Raw genomic sequence first — 21,603 nt, 5'->3', positions numbered from 1 at the left:
AGATTTATATATCTTTAACATTATTATCTTATTGTCACTAAATCGATTTTTCATTTTTATATATATAACAAATATTGAGGAAAAAAAATATATATATATAACAAATATTTTATTTAACTAATTTAGTTAATTCATCTTAGTCATTATTTATGACTTTTATATTATACAGTTAAAAAATTACCAAAAAAATTTTACTCGAAATATGAAATTAACAATGTTAATCATTTCAAGTTTTCACTTTTCCGTGCGGTAACGCACGGGCCAACATCCTAGTTTATATAATATAAAAACTAGCATTTTAAAATCTCCTCATAACTCAATAAGTGATATGTTTGTAGAATATACAGTATGTATGAAATCTATATATATAACTCTATCAAATCATTAAAAATAAATTTCATATTGTTTAAAACTTTGCCTTAAAACTATATATACAATGAAACTCGGGTGTAGACTACATGCATTTGAAAACTTGGCTTCAAACATTTTCATTATTATCTACTATACAATTAGTGATGATGTTCTCCTTTTCCTTTTCTCTTTCAACATGTGCGTACTATATTTCCAAATCATAAGTACATAATGTTAATTATTGAAGGATTTGAGGAGACGACACAGTCACATGAAAATGTTTTGTTTTTCATTGTAAATTTGGGGATTTCCAAATAATTTCGGGGTTAACGAGATAAATTATCTTGCAAGTTTTTTTTGCTCTATACACTTTATGTGTGTAATTTATGTTAATTTTGTTTGGAGATCAAGTAAATGCATTTCAAGAAGCAATCAAGGGCAAGCTATTTAACCATAATACCTTCGCCAGGTTCGTACTGTAAATAATCAAAGAGACAAATACCGGAGCCAGATGGTATGCTCCTAAATAAATCAATCATGCAGTAGTTACATGCTCTAAAAATTCCACATCGGCTAGTAGATTCGTTATGACATCCGACCATAGGTTAGCTTGAACATCAATACTTCCTTCATTAATTCCCGGAAAAAGATTAAGCTTGCCACTGATACTATTGGACGGTCCAGCTCGAACTGCAATAGGTTTTCCCCAACCGAAATCTTTGTTGTACACTTCGAACCGGGGAGAGCTTGCGATAACTATAGTATCACCGTCTACTCTACTGCCAAGGCCTGATTTTACGTTCTTAACATTTCTAACCCAATCCTCTGCAAAACTTTTACAGTTTTCATTCGTCTGCGATCTCACTAGTTTATTTATTTGGAGAGCAGCCCAACCCAAGCCACGATCCAGCAGCTCTTCCACGGTGGCTGTGGCTGATGTAATATAGACCATATTCCCAAAACTATCTTTCTCAAGGGGAGGAGTTACCCTCTGCCTCAAGTCCACCACTAGTTTGCAATACGTCTCTTGTTCCCGGCACACACAACTATGTCTGATGATTGATCTCCACATATGTGCAGAAACCGCTTGAAGTGATGAAACTATTCCCAGGTCGTCACTAGAGTCAACCTCGCTGTTGGCTTTAGCTTTGAGATCTGAAATGTTTTCCTCTGTGAAGTGAAAAATCCATTCTTTCGTAATTGGCACCGAAGAAAGTACTTCACGGCTCGGTGGTGGCCTCTCCGACTCTGAAACCGGAATATGGATAGGGTAATCGATACCCTCGAGGAACCATCCTTTAAGAACAAGAGGCTTATGATTGAAACCTGAACCAGTCGAGCAAATCATGGACCATGTGTGAAAGAAACCCCATACAGAAACTCCATCTGCCACCATGTGGTTGTAACAGTAACTGATGAACACTCCGTCCTTCATCTCGGTAACTTGTATAACAAGCAAGGGCACCGTGACACCATCAACGCTCTTGAAATCGTCGGCGGGAAAAAAGTGCTTCGTGAAATCGGGAACAGAGCCATCAGGCTGAAGAAAATCACTCACCGAGACAGATTCAGCTTCGGCGTGGAGAAACCTAGCGCCAGAGCCATCACAGTCTATGTAAAACGACACTGTCTCGTCTTCAAGATTCTCCGTTTTGACGAGACGACCCGCGAAAGGGAAGTAGATATCTAAGGCGAGTGATAGAGAGGTCTTTAGCCTAGAGATAAGATTGAAATCTGGATCGGGTTTGGGAAAGAGAAGACCTCTTTGAGCATAGTCGAATTGAAGAAGACTAAGGTCATATGGAGTAAGATGGATCTTAGTTCGACCGGATTGGTTGCTGTTTACGGGTTGAATAATACTCGACGAGACTAAAACTACCCCTCCTGCCATTTTTTGTCTCTAATGTGAAGCTCTGAACGAAAATAAAATAAAATATGGCCAATCTAAAATAGTACCCCCACCACATGCCAAAAGAAAGCAAATCCTATCCAATGTACGTAAGGATTAAATTATTCCACAATAGAATTAATACCTTATCACCTAAATGTCCCTAAGTGATTAGTTTGAAAAGTTTATGTATTAAATCTATCTATATAACTCAGAATCAAAATTACTATGACTTTGTTTTCAAAGCTAGCTTTTCGTTAGTATAATTCTTTGCGGCCAAAATATTTTCAAAGAGAAAAAAAAAAACTTATTTTGACTTTCTCTAAAATAATTTATCTAAAATAATTCACAACAATTAGAACATAATTTGTCTACTCAGCCATCTGAAATAAAATGGAGTTAGTTGGACCGTTGCTCGTCCGGATTGGTTTATATAGTCACATCTGCCATTTTTGGTGTGTATATGTCCGAATGATATGTTTTATTCTCAACCAAATCAAATCATACAGTAGTTACATACTCTACAAATTCCACGTCGGCTAGTAGATTAACTAGTACATCAGACCATAAGGTCGCCTGAACATCTATACTTCCTTCATCGATTCCCGGAAAAAATACAAGTTTGCCACTGATGCTATTGCCCGGTCCAGCTCGAGCTGCAATCGGTTTTCCCCAACCGAAATCATTGTTATATACTTCAAACCGGGGAGAGCTTGCAATAACAATAGTGTCACCAGCCACTCTACCACCAACGCCTAGTTTTAGGTTCTTTACGTTTTTAATCCAATCGGCTGCAAAAGTTTTACAGTTTTCATTAGTTTGTGACTTCACTACTTTATTAATTTGCAAAGCAGCCCACCCTAACCCACGATCTAGCAGCTCTTCCACGGTAGCTATAGCTGATGAAAGATAGGCCATATTCCCAAAACACTCTTTCCCGAGTGGAGGATTTAGCCTCTGTCTCAAGTCCACTGCTACTTTGCAATGCGTCTGTTTTTCTCGGCTCAGACCACCGTGTTTGATGATAGACCTCCACATATGCGCAGAAACCGCTTGAACAGATGATATTTTCAGTTCACTTGAGCCAAGCTCGGTGTTGGCTTTAGCTTTGAGATCTGAAGTGAAAAACCCTATCTTTCGTAACGGCTACGGGAGATAGTTCACGTCTTGGCTGTGGCCTCTCCGTCTCTGAAACTAGAATATGGATAGGGTAATCGATCCCGTCAAGGAACCATCCTTTAAGAATAAGAGGCTGATGATCTGAACCCGAACCACTCGAGCAAATCTTGGACCACGTGTGGAAGAAACTCCACATTGAAGCACCGTCTGCCACCATGTGGTTATAACAGAATCCGATGAATACTCCATCCTTCATTTCGGTGACTTGTAAAGCAAGCAAGGGCTCCGAGACACCATCACTGCTCTTGATATCGTCAGCGGGGAAGAAGTGTTGTATGAAACTGGGAACAGAACCATCAGGCTGAAGAAAATCACTCACCGAGACTGATTTAGCTTCGGCGTGGAGAAATCTAGCGCCGGAGCCATCACAGTCTATGAAAAACGACACCGAGTTATCTTCAGGGTTCTCCACTTTGACGAGACGACCTGCGAAAGGGAAGTAGGTCTCTAAGGCAAGAGAGAGAGAGGTCTTTAGTCGAGAGATGAGATGGAAGTCGGGATCGGGTTTGGGGAAGAGAAGACCTCTTTGAGGATAATCATATTGAAGATGAGTGAGATCAAATGGAGTAAGATGGATCTTTGTCCGACCCAATTGGCTGTTGATTACGGGTCGAACAATGCTCGAGGAGATTATGACCAAATCTGCCATTTATTAGCTACTTCTAGTGTGATACTGTTATGTACGTGAAACTAAGCCTCAGCTTATATAATCGTAAACCTCGGCTAATCTGAGATGATACCCACATACATACCACAAGATAGAAAACAAATCTTATCCAAGTTACGTGTGTATAAAGGACATATAAATCATGTGCGTCTAATTTTTGATATTTTTTATGCAATTAATAGTACGGCAATTATTTTGTTTTCTTTGCTAACAATTTTTAATGTTTAGATTTTCTTAAAAACCTGTCCAAACACACAAGTTTATGATATTTTTAGATTTTTTGTTTTTGGGTAATATACATAAACTTGTACCGCCTAGTACGTTTCAAGTCACCTTTGATCCACCGAACCTCCCAATCAACTCATGTTTTCTTCACAAAATATCATAATCAAATATTAAACACTCGTTACAATAATAATTTTGGTGTTTACCAAACAATTGATAGATATTAACAAGAATCTCAAAATTAACTAGCTACTCAGAATAATATGTACAGTCACAGTCACAAGAGTTTTGTCTTGCGGGTTGAAATTGAATTTCAATACAACGACGAAACAGAGGAATCTTTCCGTAACCACGTTTCATATAACACAAGCCCCACGTATGATAGCAACAGACACGGATGTAACTGTAAGATGTAATAAGAACTTTATTTTGCCACCAAATTGTCATCTAGATATTCCGGATCGGGTAGCTTGTTCAAGTCAACAAGCTTTAGTAACCCGCCGCCAAAGTCTCGCTTCTGACTAAAAACGCGGCGGCGTTTGTTGTTCTGAACCACCGTCGTCCCAATCGCATCCACCTGAGCGCCGACCTCAGTCGCCTTTTTCCTGATCGTCGCGGCCGACATGTCCTCTGCTGCGGAATTTTGGATACACGGCATAAGCTCCGGGAAGTTGAGCGTAGCGGTTGGTCCTCTGAGGTAAAAGACCGCTGTGTCGTACGCACGCGCAGCCGCTTCAGGTGTAGCGTAAGAGCCTAGCCAGAGCCTTGAACGCTTATTGGGTTCACGAATCTCCGCAACCCATTTACCCCATTTTCTCATCCTTATCCCTTTAAATGGTCTTTGTCTCTTCCTTGCGCCTCCCACGTCAACTGCGGCTGCTACTCCACCATCCATGGCGGCTCCGGATCGAGTTGAGTTTCCAAGAAGAGGACTTTAGAAAGTGGGTTTAGGGAAATTATCTGATTTCTTGATCAAGATTCTCTTATATATATGCGAGTTGAAAAGAGGCTGCAGTTGTAGTTGGAGGAGAAAATTCCCAAAATCAATGACGACGTAGCGTTATAGTTGAAAATTTTGTTTCGATTATTAAACATATATTTGACTATAGTATAAAGTATAAACCTAAATTTAGGTGAAAAGATTTTATTTCATGAAAAAAAAATGATGAGAAAGCTTTGTTTGTGATAAGCTCGAGAAAAGTCGTGGAGATGAATAGACGACTCGTCTTTTAGTTAACAATATAACCGAATATTAAATCATTGAGTACGATCCAATTTTTTGAGTGTTTACTGATATATATAAATAAGCGTCTGTCTCAGTATAATGATGAGAATTATCATTGTATTATATATACACCACCAATCGTCTGATTTTGGTTCTTAGCTAGCTTGTTTCCACGATGGCATCACAAAACTATATTTATATCAGAAAGTATAATTTTTTTTTTAATCAAATTTTGCATCTTATGATGAACGAACTACGATCGAAAAGATATAATGTATTGATTTATAATCATTTCCACAAAACTATATATTGATTGTACATAACGTTAAATATACCAGCATGACTGGACTGCATGAGCCATCCAAAATCCAAAATCCTAAATTTAAGATGAAAAAAACAAAAAAACATCGAATGGTCTCATTTACGTGTTTTTTTTTTTTTGTGTGTGCAAAGGTCTCATTTACGTGTAATAATTTGTTTATTGGATAGACGAATCATATCATATGACATATACGCGTACGTATACACACGTCCCATATAAACAAAACAAAAGGAGACGAGGACAGACAGTGGCCCCCTATGGTATTGGTCGGTAGTCGGTGGCTGGATACCGTTAGTAATTGACTTTTTACGTGTTTACGTAAATGATGTGATACGTATTACAATACATTGTCCGTTTTGTCCCTCTGTATCTGTAGAGGCCTCTGGAAGCTTCTCTGTAACAGCGACAGTACGTTCGTAGTGCAGGGGAGAGTTTTGGTATTGCGTTATTGCGGGCTCCGCATGTCGGTCGGCACATAACGCAGGCTACGACGTGCTGATTATTATACACGAGGGCGGCTCATTTCCATTATGTTTATTAGTGATTTATTAACCAATCGTTATGTTTTTTTTTGTCGTGTTAACACAAGATTAGTAGTAGTACTATTAATTTTTAACGATTATTTATAGGAATGTAACAGGAAAAGATTCTCATGCTCTGTTTTGTTTGTTGCAGTCTTAACGTTTATTTAAGTTTGACGGTGGATAAAAAATAAGTTTCAACGTAATAGAGATTTAACGATAGTTTCTTAAGTTTTGACGTTTTATTCACCCACGGAATATTTCGCATGCTCTTTTTTGTTACACTCATAAATTGTGACGGTAGATGTAGCCAGAGCCGGCGTGGAAGAGCTGACCCTTAGTCTATTATTCTCACGCAAGTCTATTATTCTATATCTCCATCCCAAGTCTCATCATTTTTTGAGGTAATTTAACACTACTTCTATGCTCATTGTCAAACACATTTGCTTTCAAATATGACATTCATTATTTAATATGACATTCATTATTTACGTATAATGTTGTTCAAACTCCGACTGCCAAATACAGTTAATTATTATGTTGTTCAAACTCCCAACTGCCAAACATAATTTATTAATATAGGCTCGCGCAATGCGCGAGATATATTTTATTTATAGTTTTATTAATTCTTATATGTAATTTTAAAATTTTAATGTTCAAATTCTTTTTAAAAAAATATTTAATATGTGTTATTCATATTTTGACACAAAATAAAATAAATAGGACATCTCGATAAAAATTTTTATTTGAAGTAATTAAGTAGTTATTTCTTATTCATTATTTCATACAAAATTTATTTGATGTTTCTAAATTTTAATACATAATTAATTATATGTGTTTTATCATCATTTGTATTATGCGGATTTTTATCTAGAGAGTATGATTTTTAAAATAGATAATTAATAATACTTTAATTTAGGAAAACAAAATTTATATAATATCTTAATTTTTATGCGACAACTTTAATCATCAATTAAAATTAACAAAAGGATATAGTAAGAGTAAGATTTATCGTCTTAAATCACTGCTAACAACTTGTTCACGCTTGTAATTTACACAAATCTACTTCAAATTTGTGCACATGCCTTTGATCTAAGATTTCAATTCTTCCATGTTTCAGTAGTAGCATATTGACACCCAACCCGTAATCGCAACGACCCAATTGCAAGAGCGGAGCTCTACCAACTGAGCTATATCCCCCCGAGCCAAGTGGAGCATGCATGAAGGTCTTCTTTCTCTTGTTCAATACAGTCGATACTTATGCAATGTTGCTTACTTTTTCCTTAAATATTTCCAGGTTTTTAAATTTTTTGTGTCGTCTCTCCAAAAATCATATTAAATACTTGACACAAATTTATATTATAACAATAAAAATTAACTTAAAATTAATATTAATTCATAGCATCAAGACTGAGGAAAATATAGTTGTTTACATGTACAAAAAAATGTAGCTGAACTCAAATATTGTGTGCTTATTTTAACATTAGTTTATATCTAGAAATCAACTATATAGGATACAAAGGAAAATGTTTTCTTACTCTCCTTATTTCCTCCAAATAAGTCAAAAACGCAGGTTTCTTCTTTGATGTTAACACCATTTTCCCCAGTTGAGAACCATCTCTAACAAAAATCACATACACTATTGTTCTTTAATCAAACACCCCAAAACCCAAATAAAACTCCCATTTTCTGTAGTTTTTCTCTCTGATATATTTTAAGTTTCCCACAAAACACATCAATATTTTTTCCTAATATATCTCTTAATATTTGTCTGTTTTCCCCCTTTTTCATAATTTGATTACCTTAATTTATTCTCACACATTTCAATTTGCTAATTTATTTTTTGAAATCTAATCATTAATTTCAAATTACATAATATTTTAAGATTCTCACAAATTACATCTTCAGTTTTCCTAATCTATTTCTTGAAATTTTGGCAATTTAAATTTATCGCTAATTTCTGTCTAATTTAAGTTTCCTCAATTTTTTTCTTCATAATTTTGTAGCTCCAGTAGTAGTGTCTCCAAATAAGTGATCCACTTCCTTATGTAGTGAAAAGAAAATCCATCAAAAATTGCAGATGCTTTTTAACAGAGCTTCTTCATTCATTGTTTTATCTTTTGTATTTATTAACTACATCTTTTAACTTTCAATTGGATAAATTAAGGAAAAAAAACATAACACAATTATTTACCAGATACTTATGAGTCACTTAATTGGTATAAATAATAATAAAAAGAGCAACTCCACATAGATCCAAATACATTTAAATACATACAATCGATTATGAAAAAAATACTATCGAATCAGAACCCCCGTCATTGGTCTCATAATCATGCTCATATTTAAAACAGATTAGTGAGAAATTACGAAGAGCACAAGCAAATAAGAAACAAAAAATGATCGTAAACCATTTTCACTTGATAAGAATAGCGGATAAATCGATCTTTTGTTTGATGCATCTTCATAACGATAAAAATCTGAAATATATATTTTGCTGAATATATATATATATTTTTGTGCAAAACTGAAAATATCTATATAAGAAGGAAATCTAGGAATTTTTTTTTGGTTTTGTGGGCCTGTAGTTACTAAAGTCCAAACTACAAATAATTTAATTTAATTAGGTCCAAACAATAAATGAATACATGTGTCAGATATACGAAACGATGTGAAATGTATGGCGCATATGTATACGTTGTCACCACTACAACAAACACCAGAAATATTGCACAGTTACAGACTTACAAAGAGTAGAACGAATCTGAAAAAAAAAAGAAAAAAAAAAAAAACAAAACAAAACCAATACCTTTCTAAAATGCAAGTCAGTATTAATTGGAAGTTGTCTTCGAAGGGTGGTTCTGATCTTTGTTTTCAAATGTTCGAGACAAGGATATTTGGCCAACAACATCTGGTGAGTGGGTAAATGTAGATATAAATCATATACTGAAGAACAAAGTGGAAGCTAAGAGACCAGAAATACGAACAATGCAAAATAGGTTGTTACCTGGAAGCTCCTCACCCTTGTCTACCATATCAAGCAAGTCTGAAAAAGTAGAGAACCTAAATAATCAAAACCAATAGAGCATTGTCATTTTTTAACAGTCTCCAAAGACATTTTCTCTGTGAAAACAATTCACCACTTGTGGTTGGTGCGACAATAACGGTTGGAGGATGCAACAACATCGAAATCATTGATGTTGTACAACTGGCCTTTAACCAATTGATCTTGAAACTTAGGCACACGATTAGGAAGGACTGAAGCTTGTATAGCACAATCCTGAAACAAAAGCGAAATGAATGTGTTAAAATGGAGATAAATCAGGGGTCAAGAGGAACAATAATAGAGATAATATACATTTTCATCAGGAAGGAGATATTTTCACCAGGAACAATAAGTAAGATATTGTTTCTTCGAAAGTCTCGAACTTCCTAAATATGGATGACCCGAACAACAATCCTATTGATACCAGTGTTGTGTGTCTTGTTGGAGGTTGAATCAAGGGTAGAGTATTGTGTTAGGTTTACCCATGGTGTGAGAGAGAGAAGGTGAGTGTCATCAAAGGTTGTTATTTAAGGAGAAAACTTAATGCAATGGTTGAGGGAGAGTAATCTGGGATTGAAATGAAATGTTAATGACCATAAAATCATAGGTGTTTGGTATTATTTTGATTACATTATAATTGGGTGGTAAACGTAAAGATGAAAATGAAGGATATACTTCAATGGAATTCTTTAATTACTTTAAAGATTGTAATAAGTAATACAAATAACATAATCATAATAATGGTTCATATGATTCTAATTGGTAGTGTATATCTAAACCCCTTTTTAGATTTTAAATTTGATTCCAAACAATTTGAAAACGATTTTGGACAGGATTAATGTTACATACAGTTCGGAACTTCAAATAGGTGTTTGGGATCTTGACACAGACATTAAACTGAAAATGATTTAGAATTTGGTGGTGGAGTAGGAGAATTAAACCAAAGAAACCCAAAGATCAGGAGATTTTTGTGAAGGTACAAATCATGCAGAAAAAGGTTCATTATATTGAAATAATATTTTATTATTATTTTATTATTCACTAAAACGCATTATAAAGTAACAAATCATGCAGAAAACTTTCAAATCCAGAAATAAATTGTAAATAAAACTCAATTAAAATTGTAATTAAAAAGCATAAAGAAACGGCGATAGATAAACGACACGCAATCTCTGGTTGCACCGTACCTTCCTCTACTTCTCAGTCTTGATAATAATTCCTGCAGCCTTCTTTGGTTGGTTCTTTTTCCCCTTCGGTTTCAGGATACCCTTCCCCTCTCATTGATTAACCTTGGTACCTCCACAATCCGCGATTCCTTCACTCTCCATGTTTTCATCCTGTTTGTCCAAATCTGAGACTGCAAGACACAACTTCTTGGTTGTGGATGATTGCTCAGCAGGCTCCACATTGAAAGATGCTTGACGCTTGGATGATGGTGTATTAGTTTCAGTTCCATCTTCACTGTTAGTCAGCATCAGTTGCATCTATCAAATGGATAAACAGAATGAATTAGCTTAATTAGACACTAAAAACTTCCAGCGATAACATAATAAATTTCAATGTGATTTACTTAATTATAACCTGTTCACCGGATACAATAGAGTCCGAATTGATTGTTTCCTGAGACTCAAGCATGCTTTCCTCTCCCAACGTACCATCATTCAACAACACCTTTGCAACCTTGTAAGAGTCCTTTCCATCCAAAATGTTTGCCTTTTCAACACATACCAAAAAGAGGTATGTCTTTCCAATGACATTGTTGATTGGATCTGGTAAGTTCTCTGGGTCTGCAATCTATATCACTCATAATAAAATTAATAATTAATATTTAATCTACAACACAAAAGTAAAAGTGCAAATTCCATAGATCAAAATACCTCAGCTAGTGATCCATTTAAGAGAGTAGCAGCGCTTTGGGTAATGATTTTTGCAGCTGTACTGTCAAACAGCAAACACTTGGTCTCACCAGTATTACCCATGACCTTAACATATATCATGTACCTAAATGTTTTTTTGCTAGACGTTAATGTCATGGATTGAGATTACAATAGTACTGACAAAAAACTAAATCAACTTACCGCGGGTCAACATTGGTTACAATGGATTTGCAGACATCACACCAAAACTTTTGTTTTGTTTCTTTGATTACTTTCTCCTTGCCGGATGGATAGATATGAGTAACCTTTTTGTTACAGTTTCTGCAACTAAAATAGTACCACGACCAATCTGTATCAATTGCATAGATTGTGCACAACACCCTTGCCTTACCAATCTGAAATATTTAGACATAGTTGATGATTAATATAACGTAAGTATTAGCAAATTAGTGCTTCTGATTAAATCTTAGTTGTGATTGCTGCACCTCTTGAGAATTGAGTAGCTCTGATATGGTTCTCCGGGGAAACTGATCACTCTGGTCAGCAGTCAATGCCACAATCTGGTTCTGCGGTGCATTTTCGCGGAAGGTAAGGGTCAGACCATCATTGGGAAGGCTGAATAAAAACAGGAAAATTGTTAAAATAAAGTCCAATCATATTCAGGGTAAATAGTTAAAAACTTAAAATTCTCACGTTTGAACAAAAGCAGCAACTTCAGGATAGGGGGGTTGATAAAAACTTGTGTAGTATTGTAAGAATTAGACAAACTCACAACACCTGAAAAACATGACGATATGATTAGGAGATTATATAATCTAATTACCAAGAAGAACCCAAGAAGAACAATATGAATCTAATGACGCCATTTAAGGCTTACCATTTGGCACCAACATGATTAAAAAGGAAGCATACCTTTATAGTTTTTGACTTTCGCAAATCTGATCACACAGATCACCATGGCGCCATTAGCTTCCTGGCAAGCCGTAAACACTTGTTCGGCATGTGAACCCCACAGTGTGCAAGGTAGCCTAACATCCCTGTATAAGAATTGAGTTACTAAATAAATAAAAGTCTACTGAATCATAAGCATGTTATACTAATCATAATTTTGACTACACAACTTACTTTTCATCCCTCAACTCGAAATCGAGCTTATGATTCGGCTTGTTATTAGTTTCCTTAAGCTCCAGTTCTCCTATGTTAACAACTTGGCCCATTGCATCTACAAAACAAATGGGTGGGGATTTTTTTAAATACTAATATGCTACGTTGCTATGATCATATACTTGTTAATAAAAATGGAAACTTACCAACTAACATACAGGGATTGATCTCCTCATTCAAGATTGGCTCAAACTTAGCAAGACTCAAGTAGTTGGAGTCAGATATATTCTCACAACGTGAGACAACAGTGCCAGTTTGAAATCCAATCTTGTACAAATGATTGGTTGGACGAAACTGACCAGTTGAATGAGTAAGCCCGAAGGTTTCTACAAACTTCCACTCACCAACTCGAACATGGGGAGCAAAACGCGGAACCAAATCCTTCTTCACGCTTGCATGTATTTTAACACCCTAAAATATTCATGGCGCCTTATCAGCGTTAGACATATACCATAAAATTATGCTTAAAATTTATGTTGTAAAGCCCTGACCTGTGTATCTGCAAGCACCATCTCTAATGTTTCTCCTGTTTGGACAGTGTATTGGTGCCATGAATGCAAGACCTTGACTTGGATCCTCCATGAAGATTTGTAGGGACGCAATTCACGGAGAAGAGCAAATGAAGCTGCCATTGAATTTTGGAAGAATGTTTTGCTGGTAAGATATATGTGAGTTTGCTGTGATAAGATGTGAGGTGAGATGATAGGTAGTAGAATTATTTATAGTGGAGTGTAGGGAACCTCTAGTTAAGGTTGTAGTTAATGTTATTCTTGATGACCAAGTATGAGATCGCTGGAAAATTTAATCGATCAATGTATTTCATCGATGATTGTGCTCAATTTTATAAGGAAGACTTTGATTATATTATTCCTTATTATGTCATTAGGAAATATTGTCAATTTGTTTAAGGAATCTAACATTCAATTACAGAGGAAATTGGGGAAGGTGCACATAGACATATGTTTGTTAAGGTAAGTAAATCATATCTCGCTGTATGAACTTTCTATAGGTAAGAGGTAAGGCAATTGGGAATATCATTATTGTCCTAGTCATTGTTATTTAATTTTCCAGAAATTTAGTCAACAAATTTATTGTCCGAAAATTTGGTTTACATAATTAGCAAAGAGTTAATTTTAGCGTGTCATATGGAATTTTGGGATTGGTTTTGTCGAAATGGAGGCTGAACTATGAGAGGCCCATAAATTGAAATATGAGGTCCATATAAAGTATTTTCTCTAAATGGAGGTCCATATAATCGAATATGTAAGAGGTCCATATATAATCCAATATGTAAGATGTCGAAATAATTTATTGCATTCTTAGCATTTATTATGAAAACTTTCCATATTAGTATTTTTGAAGCAAAAACTGCTGCAAAAATACTAGTATAGATCTCTATATACTTATTTAATCAATGTTGTTAGTGTTGGAGTAAGCTTAAAAAAAATTAAAATAAAAGTTATCTTAATCCTATCGAGATATGGACTTAGGATTAGTTGGTTTGAGAATATGTTAAGTTCCCTGTTTGAACTAGGAAATTGTCTAGATCTTTCTCTATATAAGAAGGTGCAAGGTTGTTGCACAACTTATAAGTTTTTGAGAAAGAGTTTGAGAGCTTTAGTTTTGAGTAATTTTCTAAAGCTAATAAAAGAGAGACATTCTTTTATAAACTTGATTTCTCTCTAATCTTTTAATTCTAGATTTGGTATCAAAGCCTTGCAAGATCACATAAAAACTATGGCAGAGCTTACCATGGCAACGACGAAACCAAAGGAAGTAGGAGGATCTTCTTCCATTACATGTCTGATGTTAAATACAAACAATTATACTGCATAGGCGATGAAGATGAAGATCGCGTTGAAAGTCCATAAAGTATGGGAGATTGTTGAAGCTGTTACAGACGATCTCGATGGCGAGAAGAACAACATGGCTATTGCCTTGTTGTTTCAATCAATACCAGAGAGTCTCATCTTACAAGTTAGAGAGCTTGATTCAGCAAAGAAAGTATGGGAAACCATTAGAGCTCAACATGTGGCAGCAGAGAGGGTTTGAGAGGCTAGATTACAAACCCTAATGGCTGATTTGATCGACTAAAGATGAACGACTCTAAGACAATTGATGATTTCGTGGGAAAGTTGTCTGAAATCTCTTCGAAGTCAACTGCTTTGGGTGCAAACATAGAAGAATCGAAGATAGTTAAAAGGTTTCTCAAGTGTCTTCCTCGAAGAAAATATATACACATAGTGGCGTCTCTATAACAAGTTCTAGATCTTAACACCACAGGCTTTGAAGATATTGTGGGGTGAATGAAAACCTATGAAGAACAAATCTTTGAAGAAGAAGAAGCACATAAAGATCAAAGTAAGTTAATGTATACAAGTACAGAAACTCAGATGGTTCAACCAAATTGAGATTTCAACGGAGATTACAGAGGAAGAGGTCGTGGACGCTACAGAGGAAGAGATTTATCACAAATCACATGTTTTAGGTGTGACAAGATGGGTCAATATGATTCACATTGTCCAAACCGATTGCTTAAGCTTCAAGAGACGCAAGAAGGTGATAACAAAATACACAAGATGCAGACAAACTTATGATGCATGAAGTATTCTACTTGAAAGAGAAGTGTTGCGTGCCCAATAAGTTTGAGACAAACACAGTTGAAGATAATATTTGGTATCTTGAAAATGGAGTTAGCAATCACATGACCGGAGGTATACAATATTTTACCAAGCTTGACCACTCTGTTACTAGAAAAGTGAGATTTGGAGACGATTCACATATTCATATTAAAGGAAGAGGGACAATAGCTTTCATTGATATGAATGGAAAGCCAAGAGTAATGTCAGATGTGTATTTTATCCTTGATTTAAAAAGCAACATCATAAGTCTTAGGCATGCTACAGATTCGGGCTGTGACATATGGTTAAAGGGAGAATATCTAACGATGTGTGATCGTGATGGAAATATATTAGTAAAAACAGAGAAATCCAAGAATCGTTTATACAAGGTTCAAATGGGACTACAAGATAATGAATGTCTTCAACTTTCTGCTACAAGTGAGTCAAGTAAGTGGCATGTGAATTTTGTGACTCTAGCCTCAATGACAGATAGAGATCTCGTTTTAGGAGTGCCAAAAATTTCTTTTGAAAAAGAAATTTGCAGTTCATATCTACTTGGAAAACAAACTCGGCATATGTTTCCCTAACCAACTACTTTCCAGGTAACAAAGAAGCTTGAACTCATCCATGCAGATATTTGCGGTCCTATAAGGCCAAGTACAAGTGCTGGTAGCAGATATGTTTTTGTTCTCATTAATGATTTCTCTTGTTACATGTGGACAATTCTGTTGAAAGAAAAAGGAGAAACTTTTGATAAATTCCAAATTTTCAAAACCATGGTGGAGAAAGAAACAGAGAAAGGAATACAAACTTTTAAAATGGACAGAAGATGAGAGTTTGTGTCTTTTGAATTTAATTATTTTTGTGAAGCTTCCGGCATTAGAAGGCACCTAATGGCACCATACACTCCACAACAAAACGGAGTAGTAGAAAGACGCAACATGACCTTGATGGAGATGGCCAGAAGCATACTAAAGCATAGGCATATGCCTAACTATATTTGGAGAGAAGCTTTAAGACATTCAACCTATCTTTTGAACAAAGTGGCGACAAAAGTTTTGAAGGACAAAACTCCATACGAGTGTTTTCGTTGATGGAGATGGCGAGAAGCATACTAAAGCATAGGCATATGCCTAACTATCTTTGGAGAGAAGCTTTAAGACATTCAACCTATCTTTTGAACAGAGTGGCGACAAAAGTTTTGAAGGACAAAACTCCATACGAGTGTTTTAGGGACAAGAAACATCAATCGAGCATTTAAGTATTTTTGGTTGCATTGGATATGCAAAAATAGACAAGAACTTAGCAACATATGGAGATGGAAGTTTTAAATTTTTGATTGATGATTTTGGAAATCATGGTTTACAAAAAAAGCGAAGAGAATGATGAAACCAGACAGAACAATGACGATAAGGTGTCTTCTAATGTTTTTGGAGATAACAAAGATAATGATCAATCTGAATCAGGGAATGAACAAGAATTAGAAGACGAGTCTGCAGTTTCACCTGCAGTTGCGTCTGCAGTACCTTTAAGAAGAACTGAAGGATAGAGATTTAAGCCTAAATATCTGCAAGATTATGTTTTACTTGCTGAATAAATAGGGGAGACCTTGCTATTATGGCTGAATAATGAACCAAGAACTTTTTATGAAGCAAAAGATTCTAAAGAATGGACACAAGCTTGTGAAGAAGAAATTGGTTCTATAGAGAAGCTTAGAACATGTGATCTTGTAGACTTATCGATCGGAGCAAAACCAATAGGTTTGAAGTGGGTGTTCAAGCTGAAAAGAAACTCAAATGGGAGTAAAAATAAATATAAAGCTCGACTTGTTGCTAAGGGATATGTGAAAAATATGGTGTTTATTTGGACAAAGTTTTTGCTCTAGTAGCTAGGATTGAAACTATAAGGCTACTTGTTGATCTTGCGGCTTCATATGGATGAGAAATACATCATCTTGATGTCAAAATAGCTTTTTTCTGAAACTTCAGTTTCTTAAATGTTCAAAGTAACCTTCTATCTATCGAAAGGAAGCTAGTAAGGATATTCTGATTGTAGGAGTATATGTTGATGATCTGTTTGTCACAGGAACAAGCTTGAATGTCATTAACAAATATAAAAAGGATATGGCCTCTAAATTTGAAATGAGTGATCTTGGGAGATTGACATATTATCTTGGAATTCAAGTGAATCAGCATCATAACAGGATAATACTAAGTCAAGAATGCCATGCTCATAAGATCTTGGAGGAAGCTGAAATGCAAAGATGTAATTCAATTCATGCACTGAACTTAAAATGTCAAAAGCTGAGAATGAAAAGGAGATTGATGCAATGAGTTACAGAAAGAAGGTAGGATACCTCTGGTATTTGTCGCATACTAGACCAGACCTGTCTTACTGCATGGGAATGCTGAGCCGGTACATGCAGAGTCCAAGAGAATCACATGGAGTAGTAATAAAACAAGTCTTGAGATACTTGAAAGGTACAACTACTCTTGGTCTGTCTTATGAAAGATCGATTTCGGTACCTAAGTTGGTTGGTTACAGTGACAGCAGTCACAATGTTGACCCGGATGATGGGAAAAGTACTTCAGGGCACATCTTCTATTTCGGAGAAAGTCCAATTACTTGGTGTTCACAAAAACAAGATGTTGTAACTATGTCCTCGTGTGAAGCAGAGTTTGTTGCAGGAACTAAAGCAGCAAAACAAGCAATTTGTTATTTGAGCTTACATGATCTTCAAGTGAGAAAATAACTATTCGAATTGACAATCAATCGGCCATTGCTCTCACCAAGAATCCAGTTTTTCATGGTAGAAGCAAGCATATACACAGACGCTATCACTTCATAAGAGAGTGTGTGGAAAGTGGACAAATAGAGGTAGAACATGTTTCGAGAAGTGAGCAAAAGGCGGACATTCTTCCAAAGCCTTTGGGAAGACTCGAGTTCAGAGAAATGAGGGAGCTAATGGGAGTACAATATCTGGCAAAGTTGGATTTCAAGCTTAAAGGAGACATTTTTGGAGTAAGCTTGAAGAAAGTTTAAAATAGAAGTTATCCTAATCCTATTGAGATATGGACTTAGGATTAGTCGGTTTGATAATATGTTAAGTTGCCTATTTGAATTAGGAAATTTTCTAGGTCTTTCTCTATATAAGAAGGTGCAAGATTGTTGCACAACTTATGAGTTTTGAGAAAGAGTTTGAGAGCTTTAGTTTTGAGTAATTTTCTAAAGCTAATAAAAGAGAGATATTCTTTTATAAACTTGTTTTCTCTCTTATCTTTCAATGCTAGAGTTAGAAGTTTAACCCTACTATCATGTGACATATTACAAAAAATATCATTATATTTTAATTAATTTAATAACTAACAAAATAAAATATTATATTTGTTTATAAAATAAAAAACAATATTTTCGAAATGATTTAGTGAAATTATTTAATAGATTCCATCTATTGTTTCAAAAATTTTAGTAAACAATAACAAACTATTTAGAACAATTATAAAACATAATTTTATTTATAAAAATAAGATTAAATATGTATATATATATATAATGACATATATATTTTAAAACTAAGATATAACATTGCTTATATTTAAAAATAAAATATTATATATAATTTATTTAATATTTTTGTGCACTTCTCATCGATGCATTAACATTTTATTAAAATCTAAAAATCACAAATGTTATATTTTATTCAATATAATATATACAACTAAAAAAGATAAACCAAAAAGTTAAATCGAGATTTCTAAACACGACCACTTCAATCCGAGTTTTGTTTTATTTTCTGGATTTTACCAAATTTATATGATTCACAGATTTGAAATTTGTATCATGTACCGAAGACAGGTTGAAATCAGAATATGAACCTAAATAAATTAAATGTAAAAGATTATAAAATGTATAGAGTAAATCAATAAAACTTCACTATTATTTTATAACCAACAAATTCTAATAAATATTACGCAAACTTTTTTTGTGTTGTACAGCACGGGTAAGTTCTAAGTTCTATCCATTAATTCTTTAAAAAAATATTCAATATATTTAAACCCCAATAAAAAAAGAAACGTGTGTGAGGATTTTTTTTTTCTTACATGTCACGAGAATTATTTTTGGCATTTTTTTGCAAGTAAACTTTGTAATTTTGGTATTTTTTATACAATATACATAGCTTAAAGCCTTAAATAGAATGAAAAACTTCACAAATCCTTTATACTATAAATTACAAGTTATCTGGCCAATTAAAATCTGTACATATATATTTTATTTTAAAAATTTATATAATAATTAATAAGAACAGTAAACAATTTTTTTCTGGTTTGGTTAACCAATCAAAGAATTTTATTTTAATTATTGTTAGGTTGAAAAAAACGTAAAATAACTTTTTGGTTTGTTCCAACTGCACATATATCTCCCCCCACCTTCCCACCTTTCTCTACGGTTTTTTTTTTTTTTTTTTGTCAACCATTGGGCCACAACAGACCGGTCCATTAGCCTAATCCCTACATTCGTAGGGAACGGGATTCGATCCTTGGTATGATGGTGTCTTGTGCATTAAAGACTTATCTTTGGCCACTGCACTAAGGTCACTTCACTACGGTTTTCTTCTTTAATAACTAAAGATTAAATCATTTGTCTCAAAACCAATAGATATTTAGGATCTGAATAGTGATAGCGGTTCCATCAGCGGTTTAGTCCGTTCTAAAAACAAGACGGACAAAAGACCGCTGCGGACCAACGTTATTTGTATACAAAAATAGTTCGCAGTTAGTCTACAGTGATTTTCTTTCTGTATCTTTTAGACCGCACCACTGCGGACTAAACTTGATGGTAATTAAAAAACAGTTTAATGCGCTGACTTATTTGTCCGCTTTGACTGCTGTCACCATTCAAACCTTTAAAAAGATTTTTCTCACCCTGTACATTTTGTCGCTTCATTGGAATTTGGAAAAAGGTTAAATATTTAATTTTTTGTGCAATGTGCAATTCTGGAAGAAAGTTATGCTTATGCCAAAGAAAAATGTATTTAGTTCAATTTTTTTTGGCATACTTCTTTGATTCCATTGCATTTTCTTAGTTTGGCTGTAAAACTAATACTATTGTTTTCGAAACTTGGTGAGTTCTTTAGTTACATGTCATCCATAAAAGCCTTAGCAAGACCACATAAATTGAGCCCTCTCAATATCTTTCATTTACCCCAGTTCAATTGTAAGAAAAAAGTATTTTGGGATTGCATTGAGCAAAATTTCTTCTCCTAGAAGTTAATTTTCAAATAAAGTTTGGCTAAAAACACTTCTCCATATATAACATGATACTTCGAGAGCATAAATATAGATTTAAAAATATTTTTGTTTGGAGAAAAAAAAAAAATTTATGTAGCGTTAGTACATGTCAAACTGAAAATGTAAACTTTATTTAATTTAATATTTAAGTGATTCTTAAACCGTAGTACGGGTAATAATACTAGTCTTCTAATATAGGCACTGTACACTTTTCGGAGGAAGAGATCAAACTAATTAACGTGGACTATATACAATTTAAGACTAGAATTATTTAAAATTTGGGTAAATTTCATAAAATAGCAACTGTTCATGTTTTTTATTCACTTTAAGTCAAAGTGAAAAACATTTTTCATATGTTAGCCACCTCCATAATTCTAGACAACTATACCCTTCAAATAAAGAAATTGAAAGCTTGTAGTTACTTTTTTTTTTTTTTCACAAGTATTATCTTTATTGATTGATCCAAGCAAGTTTACAAGCCCAAAATCAAGGCCCAAGAGATTACGTCAAAGAAAAAAGAAGATAACTCTTGCGCTTCTAACGTGTCAATAACAGAAACACGTGGTGTAACCATGTTGCAAGAGAAGCGATAGAACTTTCCGTCATCCTTTACCGTTGAAAACTCCGATACCGGTGAACACTATTGACGCTGGAAAATGTGTGAAGCATCAATTTTTGGTTGTTTCTCACCGGAGACTACAAAAACAGATAGAATGGATCCAAATACAGGGATTTCAACCCATCTAATTTTCCAAATCATCAAACAATGAGATCTGGTAAAATCAGATAAAGGAAAGAAATTTGATTGATCCACCAAAGCTTGTTCGATCGAAGCTCCATATACATCTAGAAAACGGCTACAGGCAATCCAAATATGCTGGAAATACGTCTTCTTTCCATTACCTTTTTGTCATAATCATATATGATGATTTGTTGTAAACCACAGATCTTAAGAAACAAAACCGGCGTGAGAACATCCGGCAAAGCCCGAGTCACTCGGGACAGCTAACTAACAGACAACACCGGCAAGGAAGCGCCGACAACAAACACGGCAAGGAAGCGCCGATAGTAAACACGGCAAAGAAGCGCCGACAGCAAACACGGCAAGGAAGCGCCGTTACCAACACGGCAAGGAAGCGCCGTTACCAACACGGCAAGGAAGCGCCGTTACCAAACCGATCATTGTTGCTTTGTAAGCCAATCAATATCGGACGAGACATCGACGTTCT

The 21,603-nt window shown here is 34.8% G+C and overlaps 1 protein-coding gene, 1 non-coding gene and 2 pseudogenes across 2 annotated transcripts; all 4 read right to left on the bottom strand.

The window, feature by feature from the left end:
- Positions 1-797: 797 nt before the first annotated feature.
- On the bottom strand, positions 798-2,346 carry LOC104711568 (putative acetyltransferase At3g50280). Its single transcript, XR_015567274.1, has one exon. It is a non-coding gene; the product is annotated as a putative acetyltransferase At3g50280 (transcript).
- A 357-nt stretch (positions 2,347-2,703) lies between these two features.
- LOC104711567 (putative acetyltransferase At3g50280 pseudogene) lies at positions 2,704-4,162 on the bottom strand (annotated as a pseudogene).
- A 289-nt stretch (positions 4,163-4,451) lies between these two features.
- Positions 4,452-5,628, bottom strand: LOC104711566 (ethylene-responsive transcription factor ERF011). Its single transcript, XM_010428269.3, has one exon. The coding sequence runs from the start codon at positions 5,203-5,205 to the stop codon at positions 4,735-4,737; it is 471 nt and encodes a 156-aa protein (XP_010426571.1). The 5' UTR covers positions 5,206-5,628; the 3' UTR covers positions 4,452-4,734.
- Positions 5,629-10,575: 4,947 nt separating this feature from the next.
- Positions 10,576-13,158, bottom strand: LOC104715500 (replication protein A 70 kDa DNA-binding subunit D-like; annotated as a pseudogene).
- Between the last annotated feature and the right edge of the window lie 8,445 nt (positions 13,159-21,603).

Source organism: Camelina sativa, chromosome 9 (assembly GCF_030686135.1).
Source record: "Camelina sativa cultivar CO46 ecotype springtype chromosome 9, ASM3068613v1".
In the NCBI taxonomy this organism is placed as follows: Eukaryota; Viridiplantae; Streptophyta; class Magnoliopsida; order Brassicales; family Brassicaceae; genus Camelina; species Camelina sativa.
Note: the sequence above shows the minus strand (reverse complement) of the source record. Positions and strands in the feature narration are given on the sequence as shown.